General features: G+C 33.4%; 2 protein-coding genes across 4 annotated transcripts in view; both read right to left on the reverse strand.

Annotated features, from left to right (window-relative positions):
- The window catches only part of si:dkey-220o5.5 (actin filament-associated protein 1-like 2), a 57,031-nt gene extending 46,469 nt beyond the window's left edge, over window positions 1-10,562 (reverse strand). The window contains exon 1 of one of the 2 annotated variants that reach the window (XM_051116626.1): window positions 10,312-10,562. In XM_051116626.1, coding sequence (XP_050972583.1) covers window positions 10,312-10,327 — 16 coding nt within the window. In that variant the 5' untranslated portion in view covers window positions 10,328-10,562. The remainder of the gene's footprint in view (window positions 1-10,311) is intronic. The other variant, XM_051116625.1, reaches the window with a different exon arrangement.
- A 2,077-nt stretch (window positions 10,563-12,639) lies between these two features.
- Window positions 12,640-24,205, reverse strand: part of LOC127169348 (dematin-like) — a 37,992-nt gene continuing 26,426 nt past the window's right edge. Inside the window, exons 6-17 of one of the 2 annotated variants that reach the window (XM_051116648.1) lie at window positions 23,004-23,048; window positions 22,762-22,906; window positions 22,634-22,678; window positions 22,388-22,537; window positions 22,094-22,230; window positions 19,431-19,548; window positions 18,890-18,939; window positions 18,750-18,799; window positions 17,927-17,933; window positions 16,976-17,041; window positions 16,765-16,845; window positions 12,640-16,684 (exon numbers count right to left, since the gene is read on the reverse strand). In XM_051116648.1, the coding sequence (XP_050972605.1) occupies window positions 16,571-16,684; window positions 16,765-16,845; window positions 16,976-17,041; window positions 17,927-17,933; window positions 18,750-18,799; window positions 18,890-18,939; window positions 19,431-19,548; window positions 22,094-22,230; window positions 22,388-22,537; window positions 22,634-22,678; window positions 22,762-22,906; window positions 23,004-23,048 (1,008 nt within the window). In that variant the 3' untranslated portion in view covers window positions 12,640-16,570. Of the gene's footprint in view, window positions 16,685-16,764; window positions 16,846-16,975; window positions 17,042-17,926; window positions 17,934-18,577; window positions 18,800-18,889; window positions 18,940-19,430; window positions 19,549-22,093; window positions 22,231-22,387; window positions 22,538-22,633; window positions 22,679-22,761; window positions 22,907-23,003; window positions 23,049-24,205 lie in introns of those variants that run through there. The other variant, XM_051116647.1, reaches the window with a different exon arrangement.

Raw genomic sequence — 24,205 nt, forward strand, 5'->3', positions numbered from 1 at the left:
GCGTCACATTAAGAGGGAAATATGTAGGAAAAAATGGTCATTTTTAAGTGTTTTTAATGACAGATAATTACATGTTAGAGTTCTTATACATGTAATGGTGAGTTAGGTTAGGTTTGAAGACTACAAAAAGTTTACCACTGTGCAGAAGAGTAGCACTCACCCTTAGGGTGTTACGGTATATTACAACTATGAATGAAATTATTGTTAACATGCAAACATGTGTTTTTGGTAATTATTTAAAAAATAGCTTGTCCAATGAACTAAATTAAATAAAGTAAATGCTTTTTGACATAATGACTGATGTGTACATAAGTTTATGTATGTATTTATCTATTTATTTGAATAAATGAGTACATTCAGACAAAAAAGACCATCCTGCCATCAAGCAAAAACAAACATGTTAACTTTGGCAGCCCTACTATTTAATCTACAGTACAACTACTGTAAATGTATATTATCCAGTAACTTTGGATTTTGCAAACATAAATAAACATAAACCAAAAAAAGATGTGTGTGAAAGTGCAGCCTGAGCTGTTAAACAACTGAGCTGTTAAACATTATACGGAAAATACCAAAAGGCTGTTTTTCTTCAGGAAATTGGGTCTGTAAAGATGGCAAATATCATTTACATACAGTAGGACCTATTCCAGAAAGCTTCCTGTAAAATAGAGATTTCTGTTTTCATTTATCGAACACACTGACCTTCAGACGTGACAGAGCTGGCGATGAAGTGCTAACAGTAAAGTCATTAAGCAAACAGAGCTCCGGCCAGATGTCAATGGCTAGACTGTGACAGAGACTCTCTGCCCTTCAGATTGTCATTCTCAAGGTCTCAGTCTTCACACTACCCCCTTTTCTTCTCTAAACTCCACCATTTTTCACTACTATACCTTATTGCCAACTTTACATCTATTTCCTTAAGCAGATGTTCAAAGCAATGTGTTGCCTTGATCATGCTTTTGCATGTGTGAGAATCTTTAAAAAAAAAAAAAAGTTCACGTTATTGTGATATTTTCACATTTAGGTTAAATAACACTTGATTCCTTTGACAGTCCACTGCTTCTCATAGACTTGAGCCAATAACAACTGTCCGCTAAGAAGTCACCCCACCCATTCTCACTCTGTATGTGTGGAGGATAAATATTGAGCATTGTCATAACAACGTTTCAAAGGTCAAAGAATCCAGCTACCGGCTTCCGGCAAAATCAAACACACAAACCCTCATCCTTTATGGCCTTGAGGTTCTACTGAACCGTTGTTTCTTAAGTTCTTTCTTCAACACTCCTAAAAATAAAGATTCTTCATTGGCATTAAAAGGATTAGGTCACTCCAGAATTCAAATTTCCTAATAATTTACTCACCCCTATGTCATCCAAGATGTTCATGTCTGTCTTTCTTCAGCCGAAAAGAAATGAAGAAAACAGGATTTTAGGATTTTTTTTTCATATAGTGGATTTCAATGGGAATCAACAGGTTGAAGGTCTAAATTGCAGTTTCAATGCAGCTTCAAAGGACTCTACACGATCCCAGCCGAGGAATAAGGGTCTTATCTAGCACAAGGATTAGTCATTTTCTAAAAAAAATATAAATGTAATTACTTTTCAACCACAAATGCTCATCTTGCACTAGCTGGACTTCAGGTGACCACCTGGAAATACGGCTGTTGCGGGACATAGATGTGATTTAGCAGGACAATGCGGGACACGTGTGAGACTGATACATTTTCTACTGTTATGCTATGTAAATGCTGCTTACATCCGTTGTCATATGCGCTGATCTGTGTTTCTGAGGGCGCATGTGCAAGCTAGAGCGTGTCATTTTTGCTCTAGACATTGTCCTTAAAATAACACCATAGAAACCGCCTCAAACGAACTATTAAAATAAGAAGAAAGTCGCATCTGAAAGCTGCATCGATTGTTTTTTCTTTTTTTCAATGGAGAATATCGTGTTTTTCCGCGTGCGTTCGAATATTTCCGTCGGTGGTTCTAGATCACTTGATGAGGTCCACAAATCCTTTGGGCAGAAACTACGCCTTAAAAAGAATAAATACAAAGCTTTTTCAAAACGGGAAAAGAACGCATGGATGTTTTCTTAATATGTGACCCTGGTCCACAAAACCAGTCATAAGGGTCCATTTTTCGAATTGAGCTTTATACATCATCTGAAAGCTGAATAAATAAGGTTTCCATTGATGTATGGTTTGTTAGGATAGAACAATATTTTGTTGAGATACAACTATTTGAATATATGGAATCTGAGGGTGCAAAAAAATCAAAATATTGAGAAAATCACCTTTAAAGTTGTCCAAATGAAGCTCTTACTAATGCATATTACTAATCAAAAATTAAGTTTTGATATATTTACAGTAGGGATTTTACAAAATATCTTCACAGAACATGATCTTTACATAATTTCCTAATGATTTGGCATAAAAGAAAACTCAAAAATTTTGACCCATACAATGTATTTTTGGCTATTGCTACAAATATACCCCAGCGACTTAAGACTGGTTTTGTGGTCCAGGGTCACATATGATCGTTAAAAATCAACAGACTGGTGAAAATGCGGGACATTTTCTCAATATGCGACGTGCGGGACAAGAGTTGAAAATTCTGTGCAATACAATGCAAAGCGGAACACGTGGTCACCCTAGCTGGAGTACACAGACAAAAAAATAACTTTTCCAACGCGACTACGTAATGTGAAAAGTTGTAGACTTTGTACATTTTTTACAGAGCTAGTGCAAGACTAGTAAAAAGTATACAATTTTTTTTTTTTGAAAATGGCAGATCGTTTCACTAGATTCAGTTGAGGTCAAAAGTTTACATCCCCTTTCAGAATCATTAAAAATGTAAATTATTTTACCAAAATAAGAGGGATCATACAAAATGCATGTTATTTTTTTATTTAGTACTGACCTGAATAAGATATTTCACAAAAAAAATGTTTACATATAGTCCACAAGAGAAAATAATAGTTGAATTTATAAAAATGACCCCGTTCAAAAGTTTGCATGCACTTAATTCTTAATACTGTGTTGTTACTCGAATGATTCACAGCTGTGTTTTTTGTTTAGTGATAGTTGTTCATGAGTTCCTTATTTGTCCTGAACAGTTAACCCGCCTGCTGTTCTTTGGAAAAAATCCTTCAGGTCACAAAAATTCTTTGGTTTTCCAAGATTTTTGTGAATTTGAATGACTTTATGATTTTGTAAATATCTTATTCAAGTCAGTACAATATACAACATAACATGCATTTTGTTCGTTATGTTGTGATCCCTCTTATTTTGGTAAAATAATTAATATTTTTAATAATTCTGGATGCAAACTTTTGACCTCAACTGTAAGACCCTTATTCCTCAGCTGGGATCATGTAGAGCCCTTTAAAGCTGCATTGAAACGACAATTTGGAATCTGTTGATCCCCACTGAAGTCCACTATATGAAGAAAAATCCTGGAATGTTTTCCTCAAAAACCTTCATTTCTTTTCGACTGAAAAAATACAATGGCAGAAGTGATACTTTACATCATAGAAAGTGCTACAGTACATTTTGTACCCATTTGACATAAACCATCCATGTACTGTTTGATGAGGTAAATTACTATACACTTTGTACAAGTTGTACTCTGTAATTTCATTACCTCTATATTTAACTTTTCCTTCCCATGACCGAACCCTAAAGAAAAACCTTCCTTTGAGAGCATTTGCTTGTAAATCACTTTACATTAATTCTACAGCATAAATTCAAGCATCTTTACATTACACATTTTGCATGCACAAACTACAAATTATTTGTTTTTATTTATTAATCATTGTGAAATATAAGCTCTTCATCTTATGTTCTCACACAACAGTGGCTCCATTCATATTCACACAAACACGACAAGCACTTCAGGCTCATTGTAGAGATGTCACGTTCTGTGAGGGGGCGAGACCACCCTCTGCATTTGATTCATTAGCAAAACTAATGCCCCGAGGCGCATAGGCGTCGTCAACATTTCGGAAATGCCTCGAACACCCACTCTGTGTGTTTGTGTTGGTGAGTACACAGAGAGACATTTTGCGTTTCTGGCCAAAATGCTTGAAAAAGGGTATATAACCTCTGGTCAACTGATTTGACCCCTTGTTGACAGCTGACCCTTTTGTCTGACACAATAGAAAGTCTGTCTGAAAAAAAAAAAAATGAAATGGACACACTAGACAAAAAAAACAGGGGAAACACTGCTATGTGCTTTCTAATATCATGTAAATATTAAAGGCACAATATGTACGATTTTGTTATTAAAACATCCAAAAACCACTAGAACAGTGTTACACATTTTGCTGACTTGTGTACTTACATTATCCCAAATATTTCAAAGAATGTTTAATTCCAGAGAAATATGCGATTTTAACTAGTGTAACGACTGTGTCATTGCATCGCCTGCCAATGATGTCATACATCCTCGATTTTTCCAGTTTTATTTTGTAGAAAACATGGAAACCCCAAAGGTGCTTTATTATGTTGTGCACTTTATTAGACAGGTGACGAACACACAGTAGCATTATAACAGAACTTTCAACACACTCAAATGTATCTAGTATGATAAAACAATGCTGCTTTTTCACACATACGCATGACCAGAAGAAGCGGAAGCGCTCGACTGTGGCATAATAAAAGCTCTACTGCTTTTGTGCCGTGTATCGTGCTCGTCTCTCATTAGCAATTGCTCCAGCATCCTCGTTTTGCTTCCACAACATTTAGCCCCACCCTGCTTCATACTACAGTAACCTTCGTGAGTCATTCTGCTCTAGTCCCGTCGGACTGCATCGGCTTAGGATGAAGACAACAACTTCTATGATTCCACACTCAATCATGGCATCATCAAACTACGCGTTTGTCTCTTGTTTGTTTTGAATATGCACCCTCTATTGACGAAAACTAGGGCTGCGTAATAAATCGAAATGAAATCGCAATCGCAATTAATCAAAATGTGCAAATGTCATGTGTATCTTTCAGTGAAGCAAGGTTCTGTGATCAGCAGTAAATCTTCATCCGAAAGCCAGAGGGCGCTCTCATGTGGAAACTCCAAATACGCTTGAAGAAGAAACCAGGAAATCACAATCACTGCAGTTTTCTTCTGATTCTTAGTTGAGGAGTCTTCAACAGAGAGTTTTCAGAAATGCTCAGACTTTCTGAGCCTTGGTGCTCAAGTGGGAAACACAGGTTTGAATCTGGCTCGCAACAGTTCTGTTTCCCCCTTCCTTCTCTTACCCTTCTTTTGCAACATTCTAAATGTCTTTACTGTCACTTTTAATCAATATAATGCATCACTGCTGAACAAAATTATTAAATTAAGCTTTTTAAGGAAAACATTACGGGACGTAGGAGGAAGTACCGACCCAATGTTTACAAAGCGAACGTGCAAAGAAAGTCAAACGCCCTTTACAAAAAAAGGTAAAACTAAGAAGTTGGATAAAAAAATGAGGCTATATTTTTTGCCCTACCCTACTTTTTTAACTGAAGTACACAAAGAACTAACTGCATAGCAGAACTAGTGCAAGATGAGCATTTGTGGTTAAAAAGTATATACATTTTTATTTTTTTTTTTAGAAAATGACTGATCGTTTCACTAGATAAGACCCTTATTCCTCAGCTGGGATCATGTAGAGCCCAGGTGAAGCTGCATTGAAACTGCAATTTGGACCATCAGCCCATTAGCCACCATTGAAGTCCACTATATGGAGAAAAATCCTAGAATGTTTTCCTTTCTTTTTTCCCTTTCTTTTTGACTAAAGAAAGAAAGACATGAACATCTTGGTTGACATGAGGTGAGTAAATAATCAGGAAATCTTTATTCTGAAAGTGCAGTTTTTGACCTTCTGCAGTTGTTTGTTTGACCAATTCCATCCCAAGCATTTCTGAATACCGGAAACACAAAATCTGCACTTAAATCAACCAAAGTAAAGCGTACTTCAAAGTCTAACTGAATAACCTGGAGATGTTGACATTTTTGATTTAAGAAGCGCTGTCCTCACATCATCACCATATCCTGTGCCCACAACACGACGGCCATCAAAGCCCTTTAAGTGGCAATGTGTTTAGAAAATGAGTAAACACAGAAAAAACACTCGCATCTAAATATGTTTAAACAGCACTTGATGGCACTTTGGGGTGTAACCACACGATAACCAAATAATCAGACATGCATGTCTCAAACATATACACACCTCAATTCAGTGTCTGTCTGATTACAGAACAGTGTGTGACTGACAAACAACTCCATGAATCCAAGCTGTGGGAAGAGTACAACAACAGAACACAGTTAAGCTGTGTTTGGAATAGGGATATATCGGATTGAATGGTCTAGACAGAGATCCTAACAAACAACATGAGACAATGTGTGAATGAATGAGACATGAAGACAAAATAAGCCATTCTGGAGTGGATGTTATGCAATTTATATCATGGAGGAAAGAGAAAGAGAGAGAATGTGTGTGTGTTTGTGTGTGTGTGAGTGGGAGGTCACATTTTTGTTTTGACCGATAGTGACAGAACAGGGAAGAGGAAAAAAAGTTTGTTGAGAATAAAAACTGCATGACCAGGATAAATTATGTAGCTAAAAATTATATATATATATATATTATATCAATTACATTTTTTAAATTAAAATATTTTAACACTAATATATATGTATATATATATATATATATACACACACACACTACCACTCAAAAGTTTGGCATCAGTAAGACTTGTAATGTTTTTTTAAAGAAGTGTCTTTTGCTCATCAAGACTGTATTTATTTGATCAAATACAGAAAAAAAACAATATTTCAAAATGTTATTACATAATAAAATATACAGTGTTGGGAAGGTTACTTTGGAAATGTAATAGGTTACAGATTACAAGTTACTTGATTTAAAATGTAATAAGTAGTGTAATTTTTCAATTACTTTATTAAAGTAACATTACTTTTGATTACTTTTTGATTACTTTTCAAAATGTCTAATATTTTCAACTGTTAATCATTTTGAAACATTTAAACCAGATAGAGTTAGCCTTACAGTAACACTTAACACTGATTACTGTCAGACTTTCAAAATCCTTTATCACTTGAATTAAGATTATAATAAGTAAGGGATAATTTACATCTTTATTTTGTGATAACAGCTGGCTAAATGTACATTATCCCACTTATTACACAGCTGCTTGATGGATTATTTAGATGTTTTGTGTCAAAATAATTAGACATGAAACACTGATCTGAGTTGAAATATTTGAACGCTTCCATAAAGAAATCAGTTGCTAGCAAACGACAAGTTCAAACTAGACATTTTAGGGATACAGTGCAGTCATACCAGTTTTATTACACAACATTTCACCACATAAATAATAAAGTAGTAGTACTAGTTTGTTAGTTATCTTATAATCCATTACAATGTACAAAAAAAATGGCAGCAGCTGTGTTTGTATGAAACAATAGAGTGAGTCCACGATACCAGGATGACAGAATTAAGAAATTGTACACATTATATTGAATTGAGCTTTAATATTTTATTAGCTAACCAAATGCCAAGAAAAACTATTAAGCATATAGCACCAACTTAAGTTGCCCGGATGAGTTATTAGCTTTTACCAGTTGTTATCAGCCGTGCACTCTTAAAAATAAAGGTGCTTTAAAAGGTTCTTCGCAGTGATGCCATAGAAGAACCATTTTTGGTTCCACAAAGAACCATTCAGTCAAAGGTTCTTTAAAGAACCATCTCTTTCTTACCTTTTTATAATCTGAAGAACCTTCTTTCACCACAAAGAACCTTTTGTGAAACAGAAAGTTTCTTCAGATGTTAAAGGTTCTTTATAGAACCATTTAGACGAAAAGGTTCTTCTATGGCATCGTGAAGCACATTCATTTTTAAGAGTGTGTAATACTTTAATTTAAAGCACAGCCACTACGAATTCAGACTTAACACCTCTTATTTACTTCGAGATCATTCTGAGGTTAAATAAAGATTTGAAATCATAGAGAAAGAAAGAAATAGTTTAATAGCTATGACACTGGCATTTTTCAAAAGTAACTGTAATTTAATTACACATTTTTTCTCAGTAACTGTAATTACAATTACATTTATTTTGTAATTAAATTACGTAATTCCGTTACATGTAACTAGTTACTCCCCAACACTGAAAATACAGTATATATATATATATATATTAAAATAGAATTTATTCCTGTGATGCAAAGCTGAATTTTCATCAGCTGTACTCCAGTCTTAAGTGTCACATGATCCTTCAGAAATCATTTTAATATGCGGATTTATTATTAGAATCATCAATGTTGGAAACAGTTGTGCTGCCAAAATTTTTTTGGAACCTGTGATTCCTTTTTTCAGGATTTTTTGATGAATAACAAGTTAAAAAGAACAGCTTTTATTGAAAATATAAATCTTTTCTAACAATGTAAATCTATGCTATCACTTTTTATTAATTTAACACATCCTTGGTGAACAAAAGTACTATTTTCTTTCAAAAAAAAAAGGAAAGACAATGTCAATGTCAAATGATTAATTGCGATTAATCGCATAAAAAATAAAGGAGTTAGCCAATATATATGTGTGTGTACTGTGTGTAATTATTATGCATATAAGAAATATTTACAAGTATATGTATTTATTTTAATGTTTATATAATTTATATTATATATAAATACAAATACATAAATAATTATATAAATAATTATGTAAATATTTCTCTTAAATATATACAATAATTTGTGTGTATTTATATACACATAAAAATTACACACAGTGTCACAGCATTACAAAAAGTATCACCGGCTCTTATAAAATATATATATATATATATATATATTTTTTTTTTTTTTTTTTGCTTTAATGGCTACTGGCCACAGCTTTGTCATCAAAGGAATATATTACATTTTTTAATTATTTTAAATTGAAATATTTCACAAGATTACTACTCTTTTACTGTAATTTTGATCAAATAAATACAGTGGTGAGCACAAAAGACTTAAAAAAAAAAATCTTACCAACCCCGAACTTTTGAACAACAGCGTATATTTTTATTACAAATTGGAAAATTGATAACTGCAAGGATTCACTTCATCTTGCAGACCCTCGATTACAGTAACTGCCAGATCACATGACCTCCACTGTCTTCACTCCCATTGGTAGCTGCATTTTATTTGCATAAAGTAGACTTTTCTCAACTTTGCTGAATCATCAGACACGCCAAGTATTTTAAACGATTAATTGAAAAATACATACTGAAATGATTAATTTAAATGACTCAAACTTATCAACTGAATTTTACTTGAGTTTTAATCTACATCTTGCACTCTCATAAAACAAATAAAATTGGAATATTAACCAAATATTGGATATCTTCCAACTCTAGCCTAAACACAAAAACTTGATTATGGAAGAAGTCAAGAAAAAGTGCATAGAAGCCAAACAGTAATATTATCCATGATGTCAGTTTTGTTTTCCAACATGGTTTTTGTTTTCAGAAACAGAAAGGAGTTTAGAAAGCGGTTAAGCAGCTCATTTACTCCTGTCAGACTTCACACTACACTGCCGCTGGTGAAATTAGCACTGCTCTCTGACCTTCACTTAAACAAACCGAGAAACTCGCGCCTCTCCTGAGATTTGGGTCGTGGCGGCGCGGCTGATGAGGGAAACTGGAGGACTATTACTAACATTCCAGAACAATGATCAAATCTGCATGGCTACAACAACAGTAACTGCAATTATCAGACATCAGCACTGAAATATTCAACACCTTTCTGTCTTTTTGAGTTATGAACAAGACTTTTTACAATGCTGGTGTAGTTTAGCGAAAGGTTGTAGGTTCGAATCTCAGTGGGACTGATTTAAGACATTCAGCCACTGTAAGTCACTTTAAATAAAAGACTCAACTGCATCAATAATAGTTAATGAGACTAGAGACTTGAGACTTCTCCTGAAGACTTATGAGTAAATGAGACAAAACTGGCATAAATTGAAACTACTAAATATGATTACTTGCCCAGTTAGTGAGTACCAACTTGTGGTTTTATCTAAGTCACTCACAGGGACAGTCTATGTTACTCAGTTGCTCAAAATGACAGATTGTAAATCAGCCCTTCTGAGATTCAAACCATCCTCCTTACAACCAGCACTCCAACTTGGACGTAAACATCCAAAAAAGTTGTTTCTTATGGAAAATGTATGTGTTGTTCATATTAGTAGATTTAAAGAGGCTCATATGAGGCTTTAAATGAAGAAGTGCGCTCGGACTCTCATCCAGACTACAGACTGATGTTAAAATACCTTTCTGCTTGTCCATCGCTGGAAATGCTCAAAGCGTCCAAGTGAAATGTTCTCGTCCGCTTCCAGAGTTCATCGCTGAGTCTGTTCCTGGATGTGTAAACGAATTCAGAGTGGCTTTGTGTGAAGTTCAGAGTGAATGAAGGGAGAGTTGCGGGTCAGGCGACAGACAAACGAAGATAACAGCGAAACTGGCGAAACCAGCGGCTACATTGTCAACATCCACTCCACATCTCTCTGTATCACTGGACTCTCCGCCTCCAGCTGCGCTTCTGAAAGCCGCCACTGTACAGCAGCTCGACAGCGCCACCCCGCGCCCTCAGCAGGACAACAGTGTGTACACTATCAAACAAAAAATAGTTTGAGGAATTTAGTATTTAGTACCACCGTTTTGCTACACTAACTATAGTATAACTACGGTATTTGTAGTAAAACTGTGGTTATACAAATCAAAATGCCAAAAAAAAAAAAAAACATGGTTACTACACTTTTACTATTATAAAACCATGGTTAATTTTCGTAAGGGGGATGCAAACGTTTTTGCTTTTGCGTCTGTGTTATTTTAGGGGCTAATAAAAGATTAAATAATTACATCATTCATTCTAAACTGATCAAAAAATAGTCGTAGGGCTATTTTTTTTTATCATTTTTTTTTATGTTGAGATGACTGTCAAAAGTGACTAAACCTAACTACCTGTATGGCAAACATGTACATATATGCATTTGAAAACATACAAAAAATGTCCAAAAAATGTAATTGTTAATACATTTTTACCAGTATATTTTTGAAAATATATTGATACATTTAAAATATATTTAAATAAAATAAATAAATAAATAAATAAAAATAAAAAATAATCATAATAAAAAAAAAAATGGCCCAAAAATATTTGTGAAAATATGTTTTACAATTTTCTACCAATATATGTTTTGGCCATTTTTTGTACATTTTTGATCTTTTTAAATGTATAAATATATATATTTTTAGTGCATTTGAAAATATTTTTTTTTTATATCTCTGTATATTTAAGTCAAGGAAATGCATTCACGTCACATTTAAAAAAAAAAAAAAAAAACTTAATTTGTTGTCTATAATGTGTACTAGTGCTGTCAAATCGATTAACCGTGATTAATCACATCCAAAATAAAAGTTTGTGTACTTGTTTTTCTACATTGTGGGGACCAAATGTCCCCACAAGGATAGTAAAACCTGAAATTTTTGGGCGGTCCCCACAATGTTAAAAAATTATTAAAAATAGTAAATGATGTTTATCTAAAAGTGTAATGATGCAAATATTTTTCTGTGAGGGCTAGGTTTAGGGTTAGGGTTGGGTTAGGGGATAGACAATATCGTTTTGTCAGTATAAAAACTATAGAAGTCTATGGAAAGTCCCCACAATTCACAAAAACAAACGTGTGTGTGTGTGTGTGTGTGTGTGTGCATGTGTACCTGGTATTTATCACGTTATGGGGACCAAATGTCCCCACAAGGATAGGACATTTGTGAGGTCCCCATGAGGAAACAGGCTTATAAATCATGCAGAATGAGTTTTTTTGAGAAAGTAAGTGTGCACAGTCTCCTGTGAGGGCTAGGTTTAGGTGTAGGGCGATAGAAAATACGATTTGTACAGTATAAAAACCATTACACCTATGGAATGTCCCCATAAAACATGGAAACACAACATGTGTGTATGTGTGTGTGTGTGTGTAAATAGTTCTTAAATATATACATATAAATAAACACAGCACACACTCATATATTATGATTATGATTAATTTGATAAATCGATTTGACAGCATTAGTGTAAACACAAAACACATTTGAAAAAACTTTCAACAAGGAACAGAATTTAAAATGATACAAAAACTGCAATATCTAAAAATATTAAACATTAAATGATTATAAATTTACTTTTGATTTCTAGTAGGCCATTCACAATTGTATTTAGTCTAAATATAGACTACTGAAATATATTTTCTTGCACCTGAAATATATTTTGGTATGTGAAGATTAAAAATAAATATATTTTTTATTTTAAAAATATACTTCATTTAGCTTCAAGTTTGCAAGGTATATTTAGCATATATTTCAAATTTATTTTGTCTTTATTTAATTTAATTATTTGGTTTATTTAAATATATTTTTTCTGGGATCCTTTCTAGGATGTGAAATCAGAAAAAAGCAGACACAAAACGCTGTTAAAATCATAAACTTTATTGAACTGAATATTCATTCAAATTATCTTTTAAAATCATTAGTGAACCACTAACAAATCAAAGTAATGAAACAACAATACCACTCCTATTTATGATAAAATCATAACAATACACTCACTTTAATAAATCCATTTTATTTTTTCCCCATTCATCACACGTTCACAAAAAAAAAAAAAAACGAAGAAAAGCACTATTCATTAAGTAGAGAAAAATGAATAAATGTTAATATTTGGAACATTTTTTATCAGATGCATGTACATGTGGGTTAAAAGAGCATATTTTGTGAAAACATTCATCCCTTTAGGTGTGTAAGAGTGAATCAAGTGCTTTAGGATGTAATGAGTGCCGTACTGCAAAATATTTCCTAGCAAAAAAATTTATTTCATAAAGAAGTCCTGACTTCTGAAGCCACAAATATTTTCAGACCATAAAAACACAACTTTAAGCTGCCACAGAAAAAAAAAAAAGATTGATAAGTAGCATAATTTCATGATTATTGAGTATTGTGATGAATTTGTGCCCCTTCAGTCACACAAGAAAACATTTTAAACGGCACAAGTGTGAATCAGGTGTCAGATTGTGTTAATATGCATTTCTCTCCACATATATCCTTTTGAGCAGTGCTTCTACAAAAATGAACGTGGAATGTCTATTTCTGTACTTCTACTGTACATTCTCAAGTTGATATATATGTTGCTTTTTAGTGATTGTTTTGTTCTTATGACATTTCTGTTCGATTTTGTTAGGTACAAACCCTGGATACAAAGCATGCACTTCATCCAAACACTTCATTTGGTCACTGGAGCAATAAAAGCAAAGAAATTAATATTTAATATTGAGTAGAATATATAAACTTTAGGGTTGTGTGCCATTCCAAAAAGAATTTTAAAACAGGGAATTTAAATGAAATACCAGTTTTACATTCTATATCATAATTTCATAACAATATTGATTTAATTATTCATTTATTTATTTAATATATAATGTATAATTGTAATTATTTTTTAAATAATATTAATTATAATTAATATAGTTAATTAACAAAATTTGTTGCAAAATGTGGACCTTTGAAACATCACCACTGTGTGAATGTCTTTTTTTTTTTGCCGTTCAGTATATTCATCCTCCTGTCTTTCCAATTCAATATCCTGTGGGTCGTGACCAAAGCAATTAACAAAAATTCATTAATGAATTGAAAAAGAGCCAGTTAAACTCTGAATTCTGCTCAACCCTGTATTTGTAAATCCACAGAAAGCAAAAACCAGGGTTGCAAAATCAATCCATCAGGCTAACAGCAACCATCAGGTGCATACATCTAAAATCCCTTTATATCCTAACCTATCCTTATCCTATAAAACAGGAACACTATAAAAAACATTTCCACCCGTCAAGAACAAAAGAGGATAGAACCAAAACAGTAAAGGTGCTTTAAAAGGCAATAGCAGCAAAATAGGAAGGAGGGAGAGAAAAAGACGATAGGATAGAGGGAGCGAGTGACACTGTTCAATCAATACATCCTGCGGAAGAGGAGACGTATTGATCACACCCACGATTCACAATCCATCATCACTGAAGAAAAGCAGGATACATTTGCCATGCAGGATTCATACTTCTCATATCCAATATTCAGTAAACTCTCACTAATGTACAGTAGCTTTCTTTGGAACAGCAATCTCGCGCTTGGAATCATCAGCTGCTGCCGTGGGAATTGTTGCTGTACCTGTATATTGTACCGCTGGTATTTGCGTGGCTAATATTGGTGTTAGGGTGTAAGGAATGAGGGTGTGCAACATGTGCGTCTTGAGTCTCTAGTATAAACTGTACTTGATTCTAAACTATCAGCATTAGCTGATTTGCTTAATTCAAATACTGAGCTGCTTTTACAAATATGGGTCAATGACAAATAAGACTGTCCACCATAAAGAATAATAATTTTAAAAAAAAACTAGTTTAAAGCACATGCCAATTTGTATTCTTTGTATTGATGTATGCTGGTTTCATATGGCTTTTAAAAATGTTGATGCTTTATATTTTTATGTATATTTGTTAGAAATATCCAAATATCATTAATTAATAAAAGACATTTCATGAATTATCATTCAGAATTATAATGAAGATTTTACAGTCGCACCACATGGCATTTTACTAACCTTGCTGTCGTACAAAAAAAAATCTGTTTTCTTCTTTACATCAGAACAGTTGTGTCACTGACATTTTTTAGGAATTTAATTCTGCATTTTAATTCAAAAATATAATTTCATGCTCATTTTAGAAGAGGTGTATTTAAGTCTTTGTATGTATTAGAGCTGGGTTTTGACACAGATTTCACGATATGATTTATCTCTGATTCACAAGCTTGCGATTTGATTCAATTTGATATATTATTAATTTATTCTGGATATAAATCAGGTATAGTAGTACATGCCCAATTTTCTTGGGGGGGAAAAAAATATCTTAACTAATGCTATAAAATATACTACATTACTATAATAATGAAGCTTAAATGTAACTGATTTGTATACAACTGCTAAATGAAGTTACTATTACATAGCCTAATTATATTTCTACAATTCGTTTTTTTGAAATATCAACATTTAAATACTGGCTAAATCATAAAAACATGGCGGATTAATTCAAACACAAATTAAACATTGACGAACAGTAAAAATTATCTTGATTATGTTATATGTTGCATATATTTATCGAATTCTCCTCTCTGGAGTTCATTTTTTAGCTGACTAATGAGTTTATGCTCACCGAATATGTTTTCCAAAGTCCCTTTAAGACATTTCAATGAGGCACTACAGCGATCTGTCACTCCACATTAAACAGCGCCAAAACAGCATTTATTGTTTGAATACTGTTATGGACAGAATTTGAAATCTGAAACCATGTTTCATATCAAAAAATGAACAAAGCACCAAGCTTATTGCAATCTATTGGATGGAAAGAGTTCTACAATACTCCATTCATTACTGAAAACAGGCCAGACTAATCGATTCTTGTGATTTAAAGCCCCCATGAAATCAAAATTGATTTTTTTTTGGCTTTTAGTCTGAAAATGTTAGCTTGAAGTTTATCTATAAGCTACAGTGCTTCAAAACAATGACAAAATTAGCATTTTGAAGATATAAGCATTCAAAACTTACAGTCTCTTGACCTCCGCCAATATGATCAACAATTTTGATGACATCACCCTGCACTTCCACTTCTCATCAAACTTTCTGTCCAACCAAATGCTCTCTAGAATCCGAAGCGTCCCGCCCCCTACACTATAAATAGACACTGCTGCAGCTAAAATCGGTCACTCGTTCACAAAATTAGTATTTTCTGTACGGTGAATGGCACGCTTCCCGCTTCAGTTGAAATTCCGTCAACACATAGAATAACGCTTCATGTTTCAATGCACTTCAGTTTAAGAATAGATATGGTTTCCTAAAAACGAGAATCGATTAAAATCGAGGAATCTATATTTTGTTACCCAGCCCTAGTATGTAAAAATTGCATTTTTAAATAATATTTTACACAAATAAATAAATCTGGACAACAAATGTCATTGACCCATATTCTAAAGGTTTGTTAATTCATGCTTAGCACATAAAGGCTGAAAAGTGTGGCAGTGACTTAAACTCACAGGTTCCTGTTGGTCCTGATTTTTTTTTTTTTGCAGGGAATTGGTCTGTTCAAATAACTGGTGCGATTCATGTCTGCTTCATGTGTATACGTAGCATTCATATCTGTGTATATCATTATAGCTTTGCTAAGCACACACAGTAGAGGTCTTGGTAACCTCAGTGAAGTCCTGACATAGTAGCTGCAACTAGAAAAAGAGACAACACCACAGACTCGGATATGATTGTTAGCTGCAATCAGATATGGGGCTTATCCAACAATAAGGATAACTGATTTTTTTGCTGGCTCCAAAATCACATTCCTCATATTACATTCCTCATCTTTCCTTAACTTTTGTATCGCCTGTACTGTTTTCACAAGCGGAAGTGCAGACGCGTGACAGTGTTTGTAAAAGAACGTATTTCTTTGACTACTAGAAGAGAGAGACTTTCTTTTTCAGGTTGTTCCGCTTCCAAAGGGAGAGCTGGTCAAATTCCTCTATGGACATTCCAAAGACATTCTGGAATTCCTCAGGCGACAGGTGCCTCTGGAGAGAGAGGTTATGTGGTCAGCATTTCTCAGCAGAACAATGCAACAAGGTGAAATAATGAGAAGAGCAATGTTTACCTCCAGTCTTGTCCTGTCTACTCCAGGAGGGAGTTTGTTTCTGCCTCTGTGAGTCACAACGAGCATCTCATATGGGTAAATCTGCCAAACAAACATATAGATGGTGCAAGGACAAAATTAATGAACTTTGACCAGGATCAAACAGTCACCTTGCAACAGAGCTCAAAACAACACAATTTTAAATAGTTGGCTGATGATACGGTTACATCACCTTTTGTTCCAGCATACTAGGGAGTGAATTCCCCCTGTCTATCCTTCTGCTTTGGGCATCTCCATTCTGTTAAAGAGAGAAGACCACTGTTAGACCATATCATAATCACAACTGTAATTTGTGCAGTTATTAAAAAAATTGGATTGTAAAATGTTGTAGAAAACTGCTGAGATTGAAGGCTGCAAAGCTTGATTAACTAAATTTTTTATTATTTCTGAAAGGCTAATACAGCATATTGTCTACATATGAATTGAATTGTATTGTATTGTATTGCTTATTTAAAGGGTTTTAATAAAGTTGGTTTGGTTAATAAATTTCATCTGTTCAACTATTAAGAAAATGCATTTATTGTAATGTAAACTATTACATACCTGGAAATCTGTAAAAAGAGAGAGAAAAACAAATAATAATACAATGAGCAGGAGGTATAAAAACATGACAAATGACAAACATGACGAATCCTATTCAATTCAGTTTGATTTATATTCATTTAAAAAAGTTAAGAACAGTTTACAACAAAACTCAGTGCAATAGAATAATGAATAGAATAGAATAGAATAGAATAGAAAAGAAAAGAATAGAATAGAGATCAGTGCTCTTAATACTGAAACTGATTAAATTCCAAATAAACATGGCAAAGAAAAATTGCTCTACACTTCATAACAGAATAAAACAGAATAGAAATATAATGCTTAATATTGGCACTCTGAAGTGTAACAAATGTAACAAAAAATTATTTAGAATAGAATAGAATAGAATAGAATAGAATAGAGATCAATGCCCTTAATAATGGAACTTACTCTGATTAAATTTCAAATGGACATGGCAAACTATTTTAAACTACTATTTAGATAAGAAAAGAATAGAACAGAATAGAATTGCATCATAACAATATCTGAACTCTAAATTACCATTTAGAATAGAATAGAACAGAATTACGGCTCTTAAAACTGGCACTCTGAAGTGTTACAAATGAAAAAAAGACAAATAGAATAGAATAGTGACTCAATACTGGAGCTGCATATGAAGTATAAATAAACATGACAAAATTACTCCATTATTAGAATAGAATAGAATAGAATAGAATAGAATAGCATAGAATAGAGAACACTGCTCTTAATACTGAAACTTTGATTAAATTCCCAATAAACATGGCAAAAATCACTCTACTCTTTATAACAGAATAAAATAGAATAAAATTCAAATTTTTAATATTGGCACTCTGATTGAAGTGTAACAAATGTAAAAAAGTCAAACTAATAATAAAATAGAACAGAATAGAATAGCAGTTGGTGCCTTTAATACTGGAACTTCTTACTGGAACCGATTAAATTTCTACTATTTAGAAAAGAATAGAATGACAAGAATAGAACAGAATAGAATTGCATCATGACAATACTTGAACTCTAAATTACCCTTTAACTAATTATAAAAGACAAATAGAATAGAAAAGAATTGAACAGAATAGTGACCTAATACTGGCGCTCTGTTTGAAGTATAAATAAACACAACAAAAATTACCCCACTGTTAAAATAGAATAGAATAGAATAGAATAGAATAGAATAGAATAGAATAGAATAGAATAAAGATCAGTGCTCTTAATACTGGAACTTTGATTAAATTCCAAATAAACATGGCAAAAAAACTCTTTAGAACAGAGTAAAATAGAATAGAATTATAACTCTTAATATTGACACTCTGGTTGAAGTATAACAAATTAATTTAACAAAAATTCTAAAATAGAATAGAATAGAAATGTCATAATCCCCACACTTACTTTGACTCCCTTTATCACTGTTTGATGAGAACTCTGCAGACTGGAGCTGTAACACAAACACCAGACTAATTAAATCAGTGTAATTAAGGACGGATCTCCCAAAGCTCACATATCAAAACAGATTTCATTTTCTCACCCTAGTCAGGCCAGTTTTAGTGTAGGAAGGAAATGAAGGGGATTTGGAGGCTGTGAAGAGAAAAGATGAAACATGTTAATGTACTGGCACAAATAACATTCAAATAATCATCTTATCTATGTAATGATGCTGAAGCCAGCATGTTTTCTATTAGGGATGTGTGGGTGCAGCACATCTCGTCAACCAGAAGGGGCCGCTGTAACTACAAGGTCAACCAGCTTTTGTAACTGGAACCACATTCATTTTCAGTGAAACAGGGTACAGTGTATAATGCAATAATCAAAATGGTTCAAATTGAGTTCTCTAGACTCTGACCTTTCCCCTAGAGACCTATAAACTCTAATCTGATTCAGATTATTAGTCTGTCACGCATAAGCTCTGACTGCAGGTGGAAAGACTGACTCAGATGTCCAGTACACACAACAGCTGCTGTCAGTAATGCTGCTTATCTCTGTGTATCTTTCTGTTCTGTTATGAGACAGTTTTCTGAAAATCACAACCACAGTGACAACCACACAAGCACATGCACACACACAAAAACACTGAAATGTACCCATATGCATGTGCGTCCTGTCAGGCAGAGACCGTGTTTTCCTTCGGACAGGGGCCGCACTCTCAATCTCCTCCTTTAGTATCAGTTTTCCTAGATTGGATTGAATCTGTGAAGAGAGAGAATGAGAGGTGAAGAGAGAGTTTGAGGGGTGAGGTGGACACTGAAACATTATACCCAGGCTGAGGGACTGAATCGATCAGCTTGGCTCCCTGTTTCGACAGGAAATGCAAGAATCCCTACAGATTTGTCCTACATTTGAAACCAGCTGTGGCCTTCACTTGAAGGTCGAGTGAGACAAAAGATCCCACAAATAAGAGCCAACCCAATAAACCTTTAGCCTTAGTTTCTTAAGAAAATAAGATGATGAAGTTAGAACAGGAAAAAAAAAAAGTTTAATTAAAAAATTTAAATACAGTTTCAGGCTCTAATGACTCTTAATGACTAATATACTGTAGAATAGAATAGAATAGAATAGAGATCAGTACTGGAACTTACTCTGATTAAATTTCAAATAAACATGGCAAAAACTGATCTACTATTTAGAGGAATAGAACAGAATAGAATTACAGTATGACAATCCTGGCACTCTACATCACTATTTAGAATAGAATACAATTATGACTCTTAAAACTGGCACTCTAAAGTGTAAATAAACATGAATAGAACAGAATAATAGAATAGAATAGAATAGAATAGAATAGAATAGAATAGAATAGAATAGAATAGAGATCAGCACTCTTAATGCTGGAACTGATGGAAAACTGATGTACTATTTAGAAGGGAACAATAGAACAGAATTACAATAGGACAATCCTGGCACTCTACATTACCATTTAGAATAGAATTAATTACATGAATCTTAAAACTGACACTCTGAAGTGTAAATAAACATGCCAAAATTACTCTACTAATAGAACAGAATAGAGATCAGTACTGGAACTTACTCTGATTAAATGTCAAATAAACATGGCAAAAACTGATCTACTATTTAGAGAAATATAACAGAATAGAATTACAGTATGACAATCCTGGCACTCTACATTACTATTTAGAATAGAAAAAAATGATGACTCTTAAAACTGGCACTCTGAAGTGTAAATAAACATAAATAGAATAGAATAGAACAAAACAGAATAGAATAGAATAGAATAAAGATCAGTGCTCTTAATGCTGTAACTGATAGAAATCTACTATTTAGAAGGGGACAATAGAATAGAATTACAGTAGGACAATCCTGGCACTCTACATTACAATTTAGAATATAATAAATTATATGAATCTTAAAACTGACACTCTGAAGTGTAAATAAACATGTCAAAATTACTCTACTAATAGAACAGAATAGAATAGAATAGAATAGAATAGAATAGAGATCAGTAAAGGAACTTACTCTAATTACATTTCAAATAAACATTGCAAAAACTATCTACTATTTAGAAGAATAGAATAGAATAAAAAAAGAACAGAATTACAGTATGACAATCCAGGGACTCTACATTACTATTTAGAAAGGAATAAAATTATGACTCTTAAAACTGGCACTCTGATTGAAGTGTAAATAAACAATAACTCAAAAATACAAAAAACAAAAATAACTCTACTAATAGAATAGAATAGAATAGAATAGAGGTCAGTACTGGAACTTACTCTGAACTTATTTGATTCAATTTCAAATAAACATGGCAAAAACTGATCTACTATTAAGAAAAAGAATAATAAAATAAATAAATAAATAAATAAAAAGAATAGAACAGATTTATTCCATGACAACACTCTAGAATAGAATAGAATTGTGAATCTTAAAAACTGGCACTCTGATTTAAGTGTACGCATTAGAAAAAGTAAAAAATAGAAATTATTGCTTAAAATGCTTATAATACTGGAACTTCGATTACATTTCAAATAAACAAGGCAAAAAAATTGCTCTACTCTTTAGAACAGAGTAAAATGGAAAATTGTGACTCTTATGGTTTAAGGTTGATGGAAATTTGTACAAGGTAAAATGCACATTTTAAGTGGTTTGACGAGTTACTATTTCTTTAAAGAAGTCCAAATTTTTAATGACCTTTTTATGAGTTTGTGGTGTGAAATTAATGTTTTAATATAGAAATAGTTCAGTATTTATTATTGATAGCTGGACATAAAACTGCCACTACTGTACACTACCATTCAAGCTACTGGGGTCCAAAGAATTTTTTAAGCTTTTAAAAGATGCCTCTTACACTCACCAAACCTACATTTATTTGATCAAAAATACAGTACAAATATTTTAAAATAACTGATTTTAATATATTTAAAAATTATTATAATAAGAAATGTACTCCTGTGATGGATTTAAAGCTGAATTTTCAGCATCATTACTCCAGTCTTCAATGTCACATGACCCTTCAGAAATGATTCTAATATGCTGATTTGCTGATCAAGAAACAATATAATCAATGTTGAAAACATTTGTGTTTATATATTCTTTTTAGTGGTAAATGTGATACTTCTACATTTTTTTGTCTTTACTGTCACTATTGATTCATTTAATGTAGTCTTGTAGATTTAAAATGATTAATTTCATTAATTAATAATAATAACACAAGAATTAGGAAAAGTTTGACAGGTTTACAGATCTCACAGATCCTGACAGGTTCTCAGATACACACCTTGTTGAGCTCTTGTTTCTGCATTTGCCGAAGTCTCCACATGTCATCAGACAGATCACTGTCATCATATTTATCATCCTCCTCAGCCTCCTCTCCCTCAGCCATCTTGGACGACACACTCTTCTTCCGCTCTTTTTCTGTGAAACAAACACATGATTGTGAGATGAAGAGTGGAAAAGTCAATGAACAACAGTGTCAGTACTAGCACACTGCAAAATTGTGCCTTAATACTGTTTACATTTGCATGTGCTGTTAGCATTAATATGTGGATAGTGTGAGAGTGTATTACAGTACCTATAACAGCTAGTGAGGGTGGACAGGGCCAGTAGTCCGTCTCTATCTTAGAGGGCTGGTTGGGGTCTGGAGGCTGTGCGGCAGGAAATTTTGAGGACTCGATGATTAAATCCTCGATGTGTTTACTGTGTGGAACGGCTGCTGAGACATCTACATCCATTCAAATACACAAACACATGCTATTCAGAATTACACCATTTACACTGAATCTCATACAAACACAACAGCAGTGTTGATGTTTCTTACCTTGTTTATATATAGGCGGCTTCTTGTATATGTTGGTTCCATTGTCTGTGAGAAGAAGTGAGGTTGTTTTGTTTAGTTTTAGACTAGAGTTTGATAGGTTGTGTTTATGAGGTGGTGTAGTACCTAACCTGGCCTGTGAAAGTGCTGTTGCTGGTGTGAGATTTTTGTGCTGACAGTGATGCTTTTACTCAGCTGTGTGGAGGCTGGAGATGAGCTGCCTGATGATTTGGGCTCTGACCAGTCCCTCTGATAGACATCCTTTGATAGACTGTTCTGGAATTACACGTTTTTAGAAATCAAATCTGATGTTAAAAAGCGTTACTGTTAAGTTTGCTTCTTATGTTTTGCTTGATTTATATATGCAGCTTACCTCTGGAGATGGAGGAGGGGAGATTGAACGAGGAGATAATGACCTCTAGAGAAAGAAAAAGAGAGAGACAGACGGACAGAGAGGTCAGTTGTTGGCAGTAAGTGAGATATCCAGACATTTCCACAGACAGGTTTACAGACTTAATGAAGCGTAAAGCTTCCATTACGGCGAAACAAAAAAGGAAATTACAGTGGGACAGCCGAGCTAACATGGCATGTGTGTGTGTGCTGATCTCCGTCCAGGCGCTCTGATGGCGAGACATCACACCCAGCAGGAAACTAACTAGTGAACACATCACACATGCTGACAGACAGAGTGTGTTACAGAATTAAAGTCTGACAAATCAACATCTTTGAGTCTGTGAGACAATGACCAAAATAGACTGTCAGATCTCATCACCAAATAACAGCACAACACTATTAGACTACTCAAAAGTCTGGGGTTGGCAAGATGTTTAGATATTTTTTAAAAAAAGACTACCCTGCTCACCAAGGCTGCATTTATTTGATCAAAGACGCAGTAAAAACAGCAGTTTTGTGAAACATTATTATAATTTAAAATAACTGCTTTCTTTTTGATTATATTGTAAAATGTAATTTATTCCTGTGATGCAAAGCTGAATTTTGAGCATCATTACTCCAGTCTTTAGTGTCATCCTTCAGAAATCATTCTAATATGCTGATTTCCAGCTCAAAAAAACATTTCTGGTTATTATCAGCAAGGTTTGAAATTAACTTTTTCACTTACCAACCAATTTGGCTACTAAATTTTTAAGTTACCGCCCACACATAACTTATTAACCAAAAAAAATTTAAATAAATACCAAAAATATAACAACAAAACCTGCACCTACACATTGAATAAATGTTAGGAGATTAATGTTTTGAATATAAAAACTGGAATATAGAAATATGAAATGATAGAGAAAAATAAAATGATACTTTATAAATATGAAATTTAGGCCTAACCGTAAGTGGCAGCAAGCCACTGAGTCATTTATTCAATCGATTCTTTCAAAACGAATGATTTACGCTGTTATTTGTTGAATAGTGGTATGTTCAAGTAAGCATTATGGTAGGTGCCCCCACCCTAGAAAACCTCTTTTTTTAAGCTTCCTGACAATTATTTATGTCTTTTTTTTTTTTTCTTTTTAATATGCCAGTTAAAGGGCACCTATTATGCAAAATCCACTTTTAGAAGGT

The sequence above is a fragment of the Labeo rohita genome, chromosome 8, assembly GCF_022985175.1.
Source record: "Labeo rohita strain BAU-BD-2019 chromosome 8, IGBB_LRoh.1.0, whole genome shotgun sequence".
Lineage (NCBI taxonomy): Eukaryota > Metazoa > Chordata > Actinopteri > Cypriniformes > Cyprinidae > Labeo > Labeo rohita.